Raw genomic sequence first — 17,993 nt, 5'->3', positions numbered from 1 at the left:
CAGACTTTAAATGGACACATGAAGGAAGAAATTTAATTCATTTTCAAATACAAAAAGGTGCAAACATCTATACCATAAACAACAAATTATTCAGGGGGAAGCATTGTACTGTAAAGAAAAAAATATTCCTAGTGTATGTCACAAGAATGAATCAAGATCATCTCAGTAGCTGGAGGAAATATTATTGGGGGTCTTGACTTTTACATATGTGCTAACATGTAAAAGATAAAACACAGGTACGTTGTCCACTGCTTGAGGCTGCAGCCCCCATTAAAGATATCTGATAAATGCTGTCATGAGCTTCCTGATACTAAACACAGAAAAACAACATGCTTCATAAGCCAACCCTCGCTATCTCTCTTCCCTTCACCGAGCAGCATCCTCACGCCCGAGTTATCAAGTCTCCAGTCAGATGTTGCACAAAGAAACAACACAGATCGCCCACGGAAAACACACAGGAGAGGATTTGAGTCATTGCTGCCGCCATAGGTGAGTCCCTCATCTTTGCTTAATAGAAGAAATAATCACAATCATGTATGTGTGTGTGAGCTATGATTTTGTATGTAGAGTAAACTTGAACGGTTAGTGGTGAAAGTAGTTTGGATTATCTTCAGTTTTTTAATTTGCTGTCCCCAGAAACCTTCATTTCAGTCTTGTGTGATGACTCACGGCTGTTTTCCGGCATTTTCCAACATTCGTCTCTGGTACTGCGAGTGAAAAAAAAAATTGAATGCCTTTTCCCATGTTATTTACATCGTTAAGGGTCCAGAGATTACACAGTGGAATTAGTCTCATTGTTATTAGTAAAATGATTGTTATTGTTACTAATGGTATTATTGGGCAGGGCAGCAAGAATATTGTCAGAAAAGGTTGGGGATCCCTAATTGTGCCATATATTGTTCAGGCTGAATGTTTAGATGGGACGGCCAGGTTTTGGTAGGTTTTCAGTCGTTTTATGCTCTTTGCATTTTTATATTATTTCTCACGTATATATATATATATATATATATATATATATATATATATATATATATATATATATATATATATATATATATATATATATATATATATATATATATATATATGCCGAACTCCCCCAAATAGTTGCTTTCTTTATGTCCAGTATAATTAACTTTAAGGTCATTTAGCAAAATGTTCCATTATTTATATTCGCAGGCACAGGAGGGATAATGGCAAATGATGGGCTTTATGCCATAAACAAGACATGGGCTATGTCTGGATACCCCCATATAGTGCACTGCCGAGGGACACACGATTTTATAGGGGTGTCCCAATGTATAGGGAACATAAGTATAATGCACTGGAAATTACCGACTACGCACTTTGAAAAGGAGAGAAAATTGACTCTCATTCACCTAGTAGATAATGACCACAAAGCATTGCGAGTATGAAATAAAGTAGCAGTGGGACGACTCTAAGCGCTATAGTACGGAAACTGTTAATACGTATTAGGTTAACGTATATAACTGCATATATGAAATGATTGGATGGATGGATGGATCCCTTAACCGACATTTCTTATATGTAATAACTTGTGAAGCCCTTTGGGACTATTTGTGATTAAGGGCTATACAAATAAAAATGACTTGACTTGACTTGACTTAACCACCCGCGTTGTCAGGGCGCCATTTTATGTGGTGTGTCTCGGGCAAGTACAGCCTGGTGGTGCACAACCCCCCCCCACCCCAACATATGTTTCAACCCGGTCTCAAACCGGGACATTTCATATGTTTGGCGAATGATCTAACCACTACAAATACAACTTGAAAAAAAATTTGTAGTCACAGTAAACAGTCTGAGATCTTACTTTGTTCTTACACATCTGGTACCATGTGATATGCAAGGAGGAGCACTAAGCAAGCTAGCTGACCAAATCGCTAAATAGAATAAGGGCATTATTCTTCAGCCAGATACATTATCGTGTGAAGGGTCAAGGGACCACAATTTAAAATAGCCAAGAATGTGTTCCATTTGGTTGCAGTTAAACCTTTCAACATATTCGTCTCAGTAATATCAATTATGTATAAATTTGCCTTCCAGTAGTCAAAATCCATATTTTAAAAAAAAGAAATGTCAAGCTTCAGTGAAATTATTTTTTGGTATTTGATTTTTTTTAAAATGTCTTTATTTTCATATACATTTTCATGTACCTTGTGAAAAGAAACTCTGTTAATCTTGGATCGCCAGATCTTAAATTGCATCAGAAACAAGTTCATCAACAGAATCCCCACATGTTGATATGTCCAAATACAGTTTTCTAATTATTCAATTTAATTGATTATTACGTTTTTAAAAGGCGTTCTTGGCCGGAAATAAATCGAGCATCTTTAAAGCCAAATACACAATCCTAACTTTAATCTAAAGTTTGTAGCTTAAAACCCAGTGAGTGATGGCAAACTACTTTCTTTGGCTTTACAATTTGATTAGTTTAGTCAATACTTAATTTTACAATTTTTATATATTGAGTAGTTCAATTGAATCTGAAAGTCATATTCTTGTCCGCAAGTTTCATCAAGGTCTTCATTAAATAAATGTTTAACAACGTATGTGGCTTAAAATTCTCAATAACAAGTCTATTTACTCATCATAATATATTTGAATACTGATGAACAGTCATATGTAAACGCATCCTTGATAATGTTAAACATTTTACTATGTTATTCATTGGTTGTTCCGATCAGCAATTTTAGTTATTTATATCTTTAAAAAGATAAACACAGTGTTATTGAGAAATTGGCGTTAGGTTTATAGGATTTACAGAAAGCGTGTGACAATTACTTATACGGAAGTAGGCAATTTGAGCATGTCAACAGAAAAATGATGAATGAATGAATGATATGATATGAATATGCAGTATATAGTCGTTTTGCATTGATAACAGCTTCTAAACGCTTCCTGTAGTTTCCGATGTGGGTCTGAATTCTGCTTGAAGGTGTTTTTGAGCCTTCTTAACAAAACATCTGCAGTTCAGTCAGGTTTGACGGTTTCCAAGCATGGACAGCCCGCTTTAACCCTGGACAACCCAAGAACCTTTTTCTTCTTGTGAAAATGATTACCCGTGGGTTCTCCAGGCATAAATCACACCACAGATTTATTATTTATTAAATATATTTATAGTCCACAGCACATCATTCCCAAATGAAGCTGGCTTGTCCAAATAGGTTTCAGCATACCTCAAGCAGACTGATGAAACAAAAATTGAGTTATTGTGATGTAACAAGGGGAGGTATGCATGGCAGAAGAAGAGCACAGCATTCCAAGACAAACACTTGCTATCCACAGTCAAATTTGGTTGTAATTCCATCATGCTGTGGGGCTGTGTGGCCAGTGAAAGTTCTGGCAATCTTGTTAAGTTTAAGGGTGCGTGGAGTCCAGTCAAAATCTGCTGATACTAAGGAACAATGTTCAAGAATCAGAAACAAAGTTGAAGTTGCACTGGGGGAGAATATTTGAACAAGACAATGACCCTAACCACTGTTCAAATTCTACTAAGGCATTGATGCAAAGGAGCAAGAACAACGATCTGGAATGGCCTTCTTGTTGGCTAAAGTGGGCTGTCAATACTTGGAAACCATCAAACCTGACTGACCTGGAGATCTTTTCTAAACAAGAACGGTCAAGAATAAATTCAGACAGGATTCAGACCCTCATTGGAAGCTTTAGTAAGTGTTGTGAGGCTGTTATTTCTGCAAAAGAAGGCTCTACTAAATATTGATTACATTTTTCTGTTAGGGTGCATAATTATATGCACCTGCCAACCTTTGTTTGAGTACTGTATATTCTGAAATATAAGTCGCAACAGCCAAAAAAAGGCATAATTAAGAAGGAAAAAACATATATGAGTTGCACTGGAGTGTAAGTCGCATTTTGGGGGGAAAAGTATTTGAAATGTCCTCCCATAGCAGGAGCGCACATATGTCACTAGCGCAAACGTCACCAAACGACTTTGTAATTCATTTTAGAACAATAAAACACAGTGCATTTGCATCTTGTATAGATAATCATTTTGAGCAAGTTGAAAATATTTGGTTGGTTAGTTGGTTGTTTGGTTTGTTGGTTGGTTATTTGGTTGGACCCCTTTAACCACTAGGGTTGTAGGGACAGCATACCCTATGGTGTGTCTTGGACAAGTACAGCTTGGTGGCGCCCATCCCTTTCCAGATCAACATATGTTTCCACTCGACAAATTAAGGCCCTATCTTATAAATGTTCATGTCCCGATTAGCAGAAAAAGGTAGAGTCATTTCGCCAAAGTAAAGGCAAGGTTGAAATTATTAACACAGGCCTAGAGCGCCCTTTTGCGGATTAGTGAGAAAAAAAAACATCCATCTATCCATACATTATCTGCACCGCTTATCCTCAGTAGGGTCGCAGGGATGCTGGAGCCCATCCCAGTCGTCTCCAGCCAGTCGCAGGGCACACAGAGACAGACAACTCACTTGGTTATTCACACCTAGGGACAATTTGGACCGCCCAATTAACCTGAAATGCATGTTTTTGGAATTGGGGAGGAAACCGGAGTGCCCGGAGGAAACCCACCAAGGACGGGGAGAACATGCAAACTTCTCACAGGAGGATTCAATCCCATGAACGCAGAACAGTGCCAAAGATGCGCTAACCACTCAGCCGTGGTGCTGCCCGCAAAAATAACATGTGAAAAGATATTCTGATATAATAATGTGTTACTAATCTCACATTTAAGTCTCACCGGAGTAAAAATTGCACCTGTGGCCGAACTATAAAAAAATTCAGACTTATAGTCTAGAAAATATGGTAATTGTTTCAATCTTCCTGTTAATCCCAAAAACTTGTCTGCAATATGATCTCATTAACTAAAGCTAATGATGAACAACCAATGGTTTATAAAGGAACATATTGAAAATGATCAGGGATACCCAAACCTTTTCATATGACTGTACTTGTAGCAAGGAAAGTGATGGGAATGGACTATATGCCGCATTTACGACTGATAAGGGTAGTAACTTCACCGATTTATCACATTGTAATGACATAAAAAATGTAAAATATACTCACGCTGGCTAAAAGAAAAAGACATCATGTGCAAATACACTGCATTTTTTTTGAGTGATTTGTCTTTATCAAAGAGGTGGCAACGTGATTAAAAGCACCGTAATTAATATTGATTTGATTTTATCATAACAGTTCTTCAGATTATTTGATCGATTATTGAATCCAAGAGTTCAACCGAGGAACAATTTTGAATATAATTGAACCGAACTGATGACATAGTAATGTCAGGGTATAGCTGCTATGTTTTTAATATAAATAAAAGCAAGTCGTTTGAGTTTTACATTGGGAACTATAGCTCATAAAAATTGCTACAGTATCAAATTTATGAGTCATAAGTTGAGAAAGAGTGTTGATTTGCCAGCAGGGAAAATTCAATTATCATTGCTAAAACATGGCACAGAGACACACTCTTTTTAACGAGGAAGCATGCCGCATCGTCATCAATTTGATCTTGCCTACTGTCGAGAAAAAGGTTTAGAACATGGTGATACCAACTAATGCGCCACATTAATAAGGTTTTACTTTTGCTCTATCAAAGGGATCCAAGAATGGGCTTTCAAATCTAGCTGAAATAGGTATTTATGACAAACCATTGTCTGTTTTGCAAATGTTAATTCAAATATTTATATACTTTTTTTATATTTTTATTTTAAAAAAGCATGTTGTGAGTATCTCAAAGTATTCAAAATTAGTATTGTCTTTATTGTCATTCACAACAAAAAAGTGAACATTGCTTATTTGATGTGGCACTCCAGTTTAAACTTGTAATAAAGTCTTAAAGAAAAATAAGATTAAAGAAGGTTAAGAATAATAGGTATTTGTTCAATTTTAATGTGATTTTTCTAATAACTGAAAACTAGCGTTGATTGACCTTCAAAATATCTTCATTTGCTTGCCGTAAATCTATAGCTGAAGGGGATGTTGGCATTTTGAGAGATAATGGAAGGTCACCTCCATCTGTGTGTTGTCTGGCTTGAATACAATCCAGTAGGAATTATCTAGATTCGCTCTACACAGTGGAGAGCTAATTATTCCTCATTTTCATAGCTCAGCCCTAAATCAATCAACCCTTATTTTAGTGTCTTGCAGAGAAAATATTCAAATTCAAATAATACCTTAAGGCAGTGTTTCTCAACTAGTAGGTCCAGACCCAAACTGTTTTAGTTTGTCGCAGGCCTTTGCCTTGGCAAAATAATGTTTAGAGAGAACAAAAAACAGAGAGTCAATACATCATTAACAGAAGATGGTGATAATTCCCTGCTCTATTTTTTTTTCCTGTTCAGTGTTTTGTGCAATTGAGAGGGACCGCATCTCATTGTATTGTGATTTTGTTGGTTTTATATCCTTTTCTTGCCCATATCACTGGGTTCCAAGAAAGTTTGTGGTAAGGAGAAGGAATACTGGAAAACATTTACCACTTTTGAATATCAGAAGAAAAGATTGCAAACTACAAATATGGCGTACGAGTGTTGCCATTGAAGTGCTGTTACAAGTTAATGGTTAAACAATCTTTGGCTTTCTTATATATCAACATAATGCTTTTTAAAACTTTTTTATCCTTTTGCACATTTTACCTTTTTAATTTGTTTCAATAAAAAGTGAAACCCTCCGATTTTGTCATTCTTGCATAATGACAATAAAAAATAATTATCAATGTTTAGGTACACGCTTTATTATTATTTTGAATTCATCTTAGTGTGTGGCTATTTTTAAGCAGTTTTAAGTAGTCACTTTTGTGCATTGTCCTGCGAGTTTACACAGTACTTGAAGTTGCTTTGGTTTGGCCGGTCATTTTGTTATTTGGTAAAGGTTAATATATTGTACTATCTGTGCTTTAAATTGCAAAATCATTTCATAGGACAAATTTGAGAAGTAGAAATGTTTCTTGGTTTGGGTCACTGCTTGTCATTCGGGTTGAATGGTGGGTCTTGAAGTAAGCCCAGTTAAGAACCAGTGCTCTAAAGGACAATTCTCCATCAGGATGCGATAAAATGCCATCCATAGCTGAACAACGACAGTGATCAGCGCCAGAGCTCCTAAAGGGATGAACGGGTCCTCCTATAACGGGGAGATGTTCTCGGGAAACTCCACTTTGCCGTATTTCTCCAATGGCAGCCTGACGGACAAAGTTGGGACAAGCAAACCTGTAGCATGTGAGCAACTTCATATCGCTTTGGAGGTGAGTCCTTGCATTCCAGTGAGGTCAGGTGAGGCCAGGTTGGTGAGTAAAAGGAATAAATCTAACGGCGTTACGTAATCAGGATACAAAAAATTTTTTTGTGTTTTGTGACATTTAGAGAAAAAAAAAGACGTGACGAAATTACAGGTGAATGTTGGTGTTTGATTACGTCTATCCACCCGTTATCTGCACCACTTATTCTCTGTAGGGTTGCGGTGGTGCTGGAGCCCATGCCAGCCGTCTTCCGGGAACACCCTGAACTGGTTGCCAGCTAGTCGCAGGGCACACAGGGACAGACGTTTCGCTCGCTCATTCACACCTAGGGACAATTCAGACCGGCGAATTAACCTGACATGCATGTTTTTGGAATGTGGAAGGAAACCGGATTGCCCGGAGGAAACCCACGCAAGCACGGGGAGAACATTCAAACTCCACACAGGAGGTTCGATCTCATGACCTCAAAACTCTGCCGCACACACGCTAACCACTGCACTGCCACGCTGCCCCACATGTGTCTTACAATTACATATATAAAATGCATTGATAGATGAATTGTGTCTATCCTAATTTCAATTATTGACACTCCAGTGACAGAGAGATGCAAGAAGTCCTTGAGTGTGTTTCAAACAATATTGGGTTCTTGATGTGCTCTAAAAGTAAAACAAAGCGTATCTTATTCACCATGTGAAGTTTTATTTTTGCTCAATACCTTATACTACATAGGGCAGCACAGAGGCTGAGTGATTAGCGTGTCTCCGGTGTTATGCAGAGAAATGCATCCCTGCCGACATTTGCATCCCCTAGCTACTATCAGCACTTTTACCTCGTTTTATCTCACTTTTATATCACTTTTCGGGAATCTAATGGCAAACAAATAACCAAAACCACTTCGTCTTGCATTTGTTGGGAATGTAATACAACTTAAACCATTCCATCTTTGTATTTGTTGTGAATGTAATCGAACGGTAATGCACACCATGTATAAATCACTTTTGAGAACTGTTATGCACTCTAACATAAAGATTATTATGCTGAAATAAGCTTTATGGTAGAGTGCATAACAGTTTTAATACGAGCGATTTGAGTAGAAAAAGGCAAAATAAACATGTTACCTGCTCAAAAGTGATTTATATACGGTGTGCATTACTGTTCGATTACATTCACAACAAATACAAAGACAGAATGGTTTAAATTGTATTACATTCACAACAAATACGAGACGAAGTGGTTTTGGTTATATGTTCGCCATTACATTCCCGAAAAGTGATATAAAAGTGAGATAAAACGAGGTAAAAGTGCTTATAGTAGCCAAGGGATGCAAATCTCGGCAAGGATGATATTTCTCGGCATAACACCGGCACAATTCTGAGGTCATGAGATCGAACCTTCCTGTGTGGACTACAATGGTAGTATGCAATCTCCTTTGCAAGTGTCCAAATTTAAAAACAGAATAAACCAAAAAATGATATTCATAATATACTGGGAAAATTCAGGGATTTTGAAAAAGAAAAATTGTAAAGTTATATGAGAAAGAACTTTAACACTGAATAAATATAACCATTTAATATATTTTTAAATAATATATTTGGATGATGACAGGTGAGGCACAATCTCACTATCCTTATTACCCTCCCCTGACCGCATATTAAATGTTGCAACATTTGAGACCCTATTGCCAGTTCGTATGAGACGTGTACTACAATTATTTAAAAACGTGTATATTATGGTCACAGTCGAAGCAGCAATATGTTATCTATATTCTGAAATCGACTTTGTGGAATACTCTTGAAACTAAAATGCTCCAATTTCCTCTCCTACAGGTCTTTCTGACCCTTGGGATTATCTCCTTATTAGAGAACATCCTGGTTATTACGGCTGTGGTAAAGAACAAGAACCTGCATTCCCCCATGTACTTCTTTGTCTGTAGGTAAGACTTCAACATCTGAGCACACAAGCAGAACTTGCACAGTATAGTGCAGAGTTACAATAACTTTAGTCAAATGACAAAAGAGGAAGGTTTACCACCGAAGTGTGAATGTACACCCCACAAAATTTGGTGTTTTGTTATAAAAAATAGGGCCAAAGATTTAGCTCATTTTTTATGAAACAAATGTCCTTTCAAAAGTTGTTCATTTTATTTAAACCACTCTAAAAAGGGTCCATTTTGGTTTAATTGATTAGAGCATTGGGTCACTAATGTTGTCCCTGCAGGCCATGGACTAGTTCTTAAAATATTTTATGGGTCATCATTAATATTCCCTGTAATCTTCCACGGCTCTGAGTGTTCACACGTTTGTGAGCGTCACTTGGAATACTGATATGCAACATCGATCTCAAGTGTGACAACCAAATTATTGTTCAAAACCTGAATAAAACTACAATGCTAAATTGTTTTTCAGAATTTAATGAAATGACTAATGTATCATTGGAAAGGTTGTAGCCCCACACGTGTCAGTTGTTTTTACAACTTTTAAAAAGTATATATTTTTATATAATACTAATTTGGGGGGATTTATTTAGAAGGTTGCACAATAGAGTAGTAAACTGTATTTAATCACATTTTTTAGTGGAACTACGACAAGATTGACTTGACATATTTGGAAATTATTTGAAAGCAACACAAGATAGGTCAAAGAGACCCCAAAAACCCCTGTTTTTTCTCTCTTTTTCTGGCCTTCTTGTTTGTTTTTCCTTTATTTGTTCACACAAATATTAAAATCTTTTTTCTTTATTTTTTCTTTATTTTTTTCTTTTTAATTTTTTTTCCTGCTTTTTGTCTTCTTTTGCTCTCTATTTCCTTTTTTCTTTCATTTGTTTCTTGCATTTTCTTCCAAGCTTTTTCTTGCTTTTTCCCTTTTCCTATTTTTTTCAGCTTTCTCGCTCTCTCTCTCTCTCTCTCTCTCTCTCTCTCTCTCTTATTTCCATTTTTTCTTTTTATCTTAGCATTTAACTCAATTTCTCCATTTTGGTATTTTGTTTTCTTTTTTGCTGTATTTGACCCCTTTTTAAGTCTTGTTGTGCAAAATGTTACATATTAATTGTTAATACATGGATTAAAGCAACAAAAACAATCTTAAGAGCTGCTCGTAGCTCTTTTTAGTGAGCTGAGCCGAAGGAGACGGTTTTGAAAAAATGTTTACTGACTTTACTCAAATTCTTGCGCAGCTTAAAAACAACATTGGTCATTATGATATTTAAAGTAAATTTGTTTTGTTACTGTCATGATGTTGAGCAGTTGACCAAGCTTACCTTCACCTATAACTAGAGGTAAGATTTTGGATCTGGACCCGAATCCGGGCTTCTCTCTCTCTCGCCGGTTTTTTTTTTTCTTCTTCTTCTTCATGTAGGATCTTTACAGCATGCGCTTACTTTTACTCAAAGGATCATGACAACTTTATACTTATACTTGAGTGATACTATTCTGTAGTAAATGTACTTTTACTTGAGTAGCACACTTCAGCGCTGCACTTCTGGCCCGCTCGTACTTTGGCGCCGAAGTGCACACTTGGTTTGAGTGACCACGCCCGGAGTAATCCTGAAGCTGCACCTCGGCCAAAAATCAGTAACAAAAAAGCAGCTCTCCGATTAAAAATGAAATGAAATGATCTGCATTTATATAGCGCTTTTCAAGTCAATGACTTCCCAAAGCGCTTTACAATGTGATCCACATTTCCCAATGGCGGCCTTGCAGCCATGTAAGGCGCTAACCTGCTTATTGGGGGTATTAGGGGTTCAGTGTCTTACCCAAGGACACTTCGACATGTAACACAGGACGAGCCGGGATTCGAACTGGGATCCCTTGATCCCAAGACGAACGCTCTACCTCCTGAGCTACTGCCGCCCCCAGAATGTTTGCAACCCTTGGATTAGAGTGTAACCAGAGGCCTGGTTGGTGGCTCCTTTCAGTCAGTATTTTCCCAGAATGTCTTAGGTTAAGCAATCATTTTGGTAGGGGATAGATCGACTCACTTGCTAACTAATAACCGCAGCTTCCCTCATTCCCTTTGCATGCAATCGAGAGGGAGTGGTGCACAGTCAATATGGCATCTTTCTCTCTCTCTCTCCCTCTCCCTCTCCCTCTCCCTCTCTCTATCGCTCTCTCTAAAGTATCACATTCTGCTGATTCTTCTGGAGATCATCCCATATTTTTTCATATTTATCGATGTAAAATAAACAGACATTCACTAAACATACTTTACAATGATATAGCATAATGCCCACTTGTGCCACAACCTTTCTTTACTTTGTCTAAAATCTCCGAAGACCTTGATAGGCGTAGTCCTGCAAGTTTAAAACATTTCTGTTCTCTAAAATTGTATATGAAATGGTCAGGATTGTTACCATGTTTTTGCAGAGCTTGCTAATGAAATGATCATTTGAATCAGTGATGAAGGATAAAAGCATCTAAAACATACACAGATTACTTCTCAGCTTTTTTACTGTGATGCAAACCTTGTGAAATATTTAGTCAGCCAAACACTTCCAATCGACTCAAAATATGAAACGTTTAAAAATTAGGCTTTGTAAAAATAAAATGATTTTTATAAAAAATGTAAGTCGCAAAAGTCAAGTCAAAAGCTGATTAAACACTGAAAAAGTAAAATATTTATATTTCTTGGGAAAGTTATCAGTTCAGTTGCCTGATGATTCTATTTTGATTTTTTTCTTTTTACACTATTTCAAGAATGATTTGTTTTGTCTAATTAGAAAATAATACTTTGAAGAACAAAAAAAGATCTCACATAAATGGTTTACTAAAAAACTCAAAAAGAAAGTTTTTAAAACAGATACAAAAATTGTAAAGATAAGATAAAAATAAAAAAGGTAAATAGTGAGCAAAATTATCTGCCAACCTAACAATCCTTATTACTTAATAGTTTGTTTTTTTGTGTCTTTTATTGAATTTTTCTCTGAAAGATCACCAATACATGTCATCTTTAGTTAAAATGGAGATACTTTTAAAAAAATGAATGAACCTATGTTTTAGAATCCAACAATCTTATGTACATGGCTAATAATTTGGAATGATTTGGATATGAATGCTCTTTTTTAAGTTTTTTAAAATCCTAACATATTCCCTGAAGTGCCCTTATGTACCTCCCTGTACCTTATCCTGCGTCTTGTTTTCTATTTCCATATTTTTAGCTGCACCCTAGGCGTGCAATAAAAATGCCTTCTATTTGCCCGAGTACCCAGCGAGGTACCGGATTCGTTTTTCAGAAGTGTCTGTGAAACCGGTCGCCCTTTGCATTATACGGTTTCTTAGAAATAGCACTCACTTCGAAAAGATAGGCCAATGGTCATCAATGCTGACATTTGAAACGCTCTCTCAAAGGATATATTTGAAGACAGCTAATTTGGCATAACGGGGGTTAATTCAAAAAAGCACACCCAAAAACAAGGAACGCTTGTACCAAGATGAGCATATAATCTGTGCTTTGACGAAAAATGCCTCCTTTTGAAACTTTGGATATCCAGAACGAGGAGGTTGGTTATAAGATAATGGATAATACTCTCTCATGTGACTGCAGAATATGTCAAGAAAGAGGAACTAATCATTTCGATTTCAAATGGGAAGCAGGGATGTTTTTGTTTTTCTTTAATATTATGCTGATCATGAACTGCGTGGTGTTTGCAGTTTGGCTGTTGCCGACATGTTGGTGAGTATGTCCAACGCCTGGGAAACAGTCGTCATTTACATGCTCAACAACAGGCAGCTGGTGGTGGAGGAGCACTTCATCCGGCACATGGACAACGTTTTTGATTCTATGATCTGCATCTCAGTGGTGGCATCAATGTGCAGTCTGGTGGCCATCGCCGTAGACAGGTAAACGTTAGCTCAAATTTTAACTTTAGAAAAACTATAGAAAATCATCTGTATCGATTAGGGCAACACTGATAAAAACCATAATAATAATGCATCGGCGTTTCTCTCAGGATGCATAATTCATTCACTCCTACATTCACACTTCGGTGGTAGCATGTTACTTTCATACCCACCTGTAAACTGCAGTCAGGGGAGGCAGGTGGGGTTGAGTGTCATCGTGGGAATATAACATTGAAATATGAATTAAATGTTTCTATTTATTTAGTGTTTAAGTTCTTTCCCATTCAACTTCATAATTTTGGGATTTTCCTTTTTAAAATTGGTGCTTTTCTACATTGTTATATGAATATTATTAACAGTATGGAACTTTTTAAGATGCAGAGAGAGGCATGCAATTTTCTTGCCTCATGGCATAAGACTTTAGTGAGACCAAGGGCTCTAATTTGACGCTCACCCAGGCCACAAACAATAGAATTAGTGATATTTAAAGCACGCTAGCAGCAAGTCAAGCAATCCAGTATTTTCTTTGTAGTTGTATGGACATTTTTGTAAAGTTTTGCTGTACTGAGCATCTACAAATGCAGAGTGAGGCAAGCAATTGGTTTGCCTCATGGCAGAGGATGATCACGAGACCAGGGATTCAAATTCGGCACACACCTAAGCCGCAAACAATAGAATTAGTGATAGTATCAGGAGGCCAAGAGCAAGTCAAGCCATTTAGTATTTTTTTCTCATCGCATGTACTTTTTTCATAATAGACTACATTTATTCATTATCATTTTTTTATTTTTACAGGGTAAAGTATGTAAATGTGTTGGACAAGTATAGATCCGCATTTATAGTCGAGCTGAATAAAGCCTTATTTTGAGTTATTCAATGCCATTGACCTCTATAGATTTTAAGATTTGTACCGGACCGATACCACTGTTAGCTGCACTCTAGTTTTTGTTTTACAATGAGGAACTGGAGGAGTAATAAATTTCTTTTATTTCATGCAATTTGAAAGAAAACATTACTTGGATTTTAAGGTACTTTTTTTTTTTAGAAATATCAATTTTTTAGGGTAAGGCATCGATGTTTAATTACTAGTGTTATTTGTAGCTGGTAACAATATCTGTTTATTAAACAAGAAAAATTCCGTTATTTTAAGTTATTTAACAATTAATTATAGTCATTTAATGATTATTTATTACCTTTCCTTTCTTTTTCTTTTAAAGTTTTCTGGTTTAAACTATTATGGGATCATCCAACTTTTTATGTGTTGAAAACATTTGGCTTTACTTTACTGACATAAATTAGAAGTAAGATCTTAAACCCATGCCCAAGTCCAAGTCTGACCCGAAATACAGCCCTGGCCTGGCAAGAAATCTCAATCATCGACACAGGCACAGAAATAAAATATGTAAATGTTTATACAGCCTTGTTTAACTTAAATTTCATCACAGCAGACAGGGGTTTTTTTTGGTTATCAGAAATTCCTTCTCCTTCCGAGTCCGCACAAATAAAATGTGAAGTTTTGAGTTTGCTTCGTCCTCGGTCCTGCAAATCAATATAATTAGTCGGGCTCAGGCGGGGTCGGGCTTTAATACCTACCAGGATGAGTCGGGTTGGGCAGGCTTTTTTTAGGCCAGAGCTTAACTCTTATACCAATACCACTATTACATAAAAGAAACCCCTATGCTTTTTTTTTCAAATTTTTCAGATACATCACCATCTTCTATGCCCTGAGATACCACAACATCATGACCGTGAGGCGAGCTGGATTCATCATCGGGGGCATATGGACATTCTGCACCGGCTGCGGAATCATTTTCATCATATACTCAGACACCACCTCCGTCATCATCTGCCTGGTGGCCATGTTCTTCTGCATGCTGCTCATCATGGCGTCGCTCTACAGCCACATGTTTATGTTGGCGCGTTCGCACGCTAAACGCATCGCCGCACTGTCCGGCTCCAACGCCGTCCATCAGCGGACCAGCATGAAGGGCGCCATCACGCTCACCATCCTCCTGGGGATCTTTGTTCTCTGCTGGGCTCCGTTCTTCCTCCATCTCATCCTGATGATCTCCTGCCCACGCAACGTCTATTGCGTCTGCTTTATGTGCCACTTCAACTTGTACCTCACCCTCATCATGTGCAATTCCGTCATTGACCCGTTGATCTATGCCTTCAGGAGTCAGGAAATGAGAAAAACCTTTAAGGAGATCTTCTGCTGTTTCAAACTAAGGAATTGCGACACAAGCCTCTGTGCACTGGCTTCTAAGTGCTGAAGAAAAAAACACGATAGGTGAACGTGGAAAGCGGCAGTTAACACTGGAAAAGGCAACATCATAAGCATAACATTTTACAGTGTCAAGTCTGAACATGTTATTCTGGGTAAAATTGTGCAGTGCAAACTATTGATTCTTACCCTATTTGCAGACATTTTTTCTCATTTTAAAGCTGGGCTGCGTCATTTAAGGATGGGGCTATGTCAAACATACGGCCCAAGCCTGTATGCGGGCCATTGGATGGTTTAATACGGCCCGTCATCATTTGTTTGAGTATGTCAAAAAGAAGCAGATCTCTCGGTCATTTCTATCAAATGTTAAAGAAAATTAAATAAATGCAAATCAAAATCTTTCTCCGGTCGCTAAAGGGTACCGTTAAGTTTGGATAGCTTGGTGAGTCGGATTTTGTGTAAAACTGCATTCACTCAACTGTTAAAAAATCAGTTAACACATTCAATAGCAATCATGAAAACCATTTTTCCCCATTGTTTGTAAATAAATCTGTTCTGTTTAAAAAAGCTGCCTTGTCTACGTTGGTTATAATATGTAGGGTAGGTTCCTAATGTAGACTGAATGATAAAGCATAATCCTGAAAAACAAATATAGAAATTTGGAGTTGACATTGACATTTTATTGATCCGGCCCGCCTAATAACAAAAAGTGTGGATCCGGCCCCGCACCAAATTGAGTTTGTGAAATCATTTCTCTATTATCTACTGTATGTGTTAACGATGCCTAACTGAGTTTAAAGAGCCCTTCTGGTTTGTTCCACCAATCCTATCTGCTTTTATCTTACTTTTTTGAAAAGCTGTTCGGGGAGAAAAATTTAGGAGGAAGAGCGGGAGTGGTGGAGAGTGACGCCAGCTGGTCCTTTGTGACTGTTTATTGGAGTAGCATGAAAATGGTGAAAGTAAGAGAAGGCCTACTGCATGTACATTCCAAACATTAACCAATCACCAAGAAAGAGTCTATTCTGGCATGTCTAAGAAATATACATACTTTCACGCTCAACATAAAGACCGTGACAGAGTCTTCAATGATGACACAAGCCAGGAGGTGGCGACAGTAGGTAAAAAAGTTCTGAATTTTGTACAGCTCATTTAAAATCAGCAGAACAGTCTACCTGATGGATAAGACATTTTTTGTTTATTTTAACTATTATTAATGTTCCTATTTTCCTGAACCAAAAACACAAGTTGAAATATATTTAAAGGGATACTGTGTAATATTTGACCACTAGAGGTCACTGTTATATGTAGTGATACAAAGCACAAAAAGAATACTAGGGAAAATCAAAGAGACCAAACTGAACAACTTTTTTCTTCTAATTTACTTGCCCAAATTTGTCCGACCTCTCTAGCACGCAAGCTTTTTGGGTTCTTTGAGTAACTGTAGCAGAACAATGGCGGGCAATCAAGTCTGCCCTTCACACTAATCAAGAATAAAAGAGTAGAGCTCAGCTTCAGAACGGTTGGTGACTCCTATTTTATGGGCTCTGCTTTAAAAACAGCCGTTAGCCTCCTTTGGCGCGTTTGTTAATTTGGCATGTTTGTGCTTCAGAGATTTTTTTTTTAGGTTTTTGTTTTATTTATTTACTTAACACTGTAAGATCGGGTTTAAGTTGCGGTGCAGGTGTTGAAATGTGCATATTTGGTGGAATCGATGGAAGGTGCTGGCAGGAAGTGTTTGATCTTTGTGTATTCTATTTTATGTAATTTATTTTCATCAATGTGGGAAGATTATTCCGACTCGAGGTAGAAATAAATAAATTCATTGACGCACAATCCGGAAAAGCAAGGCTATCCGGCACTTAGTTACTACCGTAAGGACTTTGGTCATGCCTAAAACACTTCATAATGCATTTGTGAATATACTCAAAGAAAAAACTTCAAAGGACTCACAACATGAATGAATATGTGTATAAAATTTCACTCACTTGTGTAGCAATTTGCAATTAATTGTCGCCGGACTTCCCATTTTTCATTCTTTGAAACAGTTTTTTCTTGTGATAATTAAATAACAACATTTTATCATCACTCTAGATTTTATATGGTCTGTGTATTGTATATTTGGTTAACTTCGGCCAATCTTTCCGGTTTCTTTCCTCTTTTTTTAAGATTGTGAACTGAGACTACATATGTGTATAAACTGTAAAGAAAATGAAACATTTGTAAATGTTGTGTTTGTGCAATAATAGAAATAAATAATTTATTTCAAACATAATGAATACACTTTGGAGGAATGTTGTGCCTAAATACAATAGAAAATGTTGAAATTGCAACTTGCCAAAATTCATAGACCAATTTCTTCGGTGCGCATGTATTGTATTTATTTGTGTACAACGTATACTCGTGTATAACATGCACCCTTAATTTTTGAATAAAAATGGGTATAAAATTTTGTTTCACTTTTTATCAGCTCAAATTAAGCATTGTGAGAGAAAAAACGAAGATTTAATACGTCTGGCTGCAATTAAAAATCATTCATTAACAACGTAAACTATGAACACATTGCCAACATAAAATCTACATTGTTTTCAATGAATGTCCTTTAAAGTCTGATTCATCATCAGATAAACCAAAAAGCTGTTTTCCTTTTATGATTTTTTTTGCATTTATACATGTCTTTCAGGACGACTTTCTGTTTTCTCAATTCTTTA

General features: G+C 36.9%; 1 protein-coding gene across 2 annotated transcripts; it reads left to right on the top strand.

Moving 5' to 3' along the window:
- Window positions 1–406: 406 nt before the first annotated feature.
- Window positions 407–17,731, top strand: LOC148371734 (melanocortin receptor 5-like). 2 transcript variants are annotated; one of them, XM_088326295.1, is made up of 5 exons: window positions 407–489; window positions 7,036–7,234; window positions 9,055–9,161; window positions 12,873–13,061; window positions 14,764–17,731. In XM_088326295.1, the coding sequence occupies exons 2-5, from the start codon at window positions 7,100–7,102 to the stop codon at window positions 15,332–15,334; spliced, it is 1,002 nt and encodes a 333-aa protein (XP_088182421.1). In that variant the 5' UTR covers window positions 407–489; window positions 7,036–7,099; the 3' UTR covers window positions 15,335–17,731. The 2 variants fall into 2 exon arrangements, with proteins under 2 accessions (XP_088182421.1, XP_088182422.1); XM_088326296.1 differs by lacking the exon at window positions 12,873–13,061.
- Window positions 17,732–17,993: the final 262 nt, after the last annotated feature.

Source organism: Urocampus carinirostris, chromosome 2 (assembly GCF_059441175.1).
Source record: "Urocampus carinirostris isolate Australia breed hairy pipefish chromosome 2, RoL_Ucar_1.0, whole genome shotgun sequence".
Classification (NCBI taxonomy): Eukaryota; Metazoa; Chordata; class Actinopteri; order Syngnathiformes; family Syngnathidae; genus Urocampus; species Urocampus carinirostris.
This window is presented reverse-complemented; position numbering and strand designations above follow the sequence as displayed.

What these genes read in the sequence shown, in the direction of transcription:
- LOC148371734 (XM_088326295.1), top strand. Translation starts at nt 7,100, where the DNA reads ATGAACGGGTCCTCCTATAACGGGGAGATGTTCTCGGGAAACTCCACT. An exon ending in AACTTCATATCGCTTTGGAG is followed by an intron (nt 7,235 to 9,054) that starts GTGAGTCCTTGC and finishes CCTCTCCTACAG; the next exon opens with GTCTTTCTGACCCTTGGGAT. An exon ending in ATGTACTTCTTTGTCTGTAG is followed by an intron (nt 9,162 to 12,872) that starts GTAAGACTTCAA and finishes TGGTGTTTGCAG; the next exon opens with TTTGGCTGTTGCCGACATGT.